Source organism: Capsicum annuum, unplaced genomic scaffold (assembly GCF_002878395.1).
Source record: "Capsicum annuum cultivar UCD-10X-F1 unplaced genomic scaffold, UCD10Xv1.1 ctg50630, whole genome shotgun sequence".
NCBI lineage: Eukaryota > Viridiplantae > Streptophyta > Magnoliopsida > Solanales > Solanaceae > Capsicum > Capsicum annuum.
In genome coordinates, this window is record NW_025858514.1 from 1 (window position 1) to 1280 (window position 1280).

At 42.2% G+C, this 1280-nt stretch overlaps 1 protein-coding gene across 1 annotated transcript; it reads right to left on the reverse strand.

Annotated features, from left to right (window-relative positions):
* Window positions 1-28: 28 nt before the first annotated feature.
* Window positions 29-1280, reverse strand: LOC124892789 (the record flags this gene model as incomplete). Its single annotated transcript, XM_047403990.1, is given in 1 exon segment — window positions 29-1280. A coding segment is annotated over 1 exon segment (1252 nt), but the record flags the coding sequence as incomplete, so codon positions are not given.

A 1280-nucleotide genomic window follows, 5' to 3' on the forward strand; every position in this document is an offset into this window, starting at 1 on the left:
GACTTTCATTAAGAAGGTATCTTTATACCATCGAAAGTCAGCGAGATTTTTGCATCGCATATTGTTCAAGATTTCTAGACTCCTATCTTGGAAGAGTTTTGGTTCTCCAACAAAGTGTCTAGCTATATGGTAAAGGAGGGTTGCACAAGCATCTTCTTGTGCTTCTTGAACTATGGTTTCTTGACCATTGACGGTTCTAGCTACAGGTTCTAGCGTTGTAGCATTGTAGATGAGATTTTTCTCATCTTCAGAGACGTAGTTGTCCCACCAATGTTTGAGCATACCGGTGAATCCCGAGACAATCATGGTGGCGGCTCCTTTATCAGAGGAACCTTTGATTTTATATGCTGTGATTGCCACAGCTATCTCATGGAGTTTATTGTAGATCTGGTGTTCTGCCAGACCATCAATATTCCACTCGGTAATACCTCGTCCATCGTGGCTGGAGGTAGAAAGGAAGGGATTTTCTTCGAACTGAACGTCCGGTGGAGAAGGTTTGCGATAATAATTTTTCCTAGTGGAAAATCTTTCGCTGGACAATTTAGAAAGAGAACCCTTGTCTTTCGAAGAGTCTTTGGAAGTAGAGGCTTCTTGGGAAATCTTAAACTTGGTAAGTTTAGAATTGATTTGATCCAAGATTTTTTCAGACAATTTGAAATCGTCGTTTAGGTCGGGAAACTTATCTTTATTAAACTCAGGGAGTTTAAAGATAGGGTTGGAAAGAGGCTTAGAGCAAGAAGTGCTCTTGACCGGTAAAGGGGCAGAGAGAGGGGTACTCTTGGTGTCCTCTATCTGCTGGGATATAGTATGGAGAACCTGATTGGTATAATTGTTTTGTTCAATTATCCTATCCAGATCTCTATTTTGAGGTGCCATGGAACCTCGATCAGACTTTGTTTTGAAGGGTGAAGCCTTAATGACTTCATTGGAATAGGAAATATTAAGTCCTTCGAGAGGAGGGGTAGTGGATTCTACCACGGTATTACGCTGAGTGTACCATTTGGTGACAATAGCGTTGAGAGATTCGACTTGGTTTTCGATTCTTCCAGTTTTTTCTAACCAGAAGAAGAATTCCATATCGCAACGGAGTCTCTTCATGTCAGCTATCCATAGCCGACCAAGCTCCTTTTGCTGTTCGGGAGAATATGTACTTCCGTACCATTTCCTTTTGAGAGTGTCTCGTGGATCATTCCAGCGGACCTTTAAGGCCTGAAGATCCGGGACATATTCTTCGTTGTCTGCTCGAATAACAAAAAGGCTAGGGTCACGCCGAGGTTGTT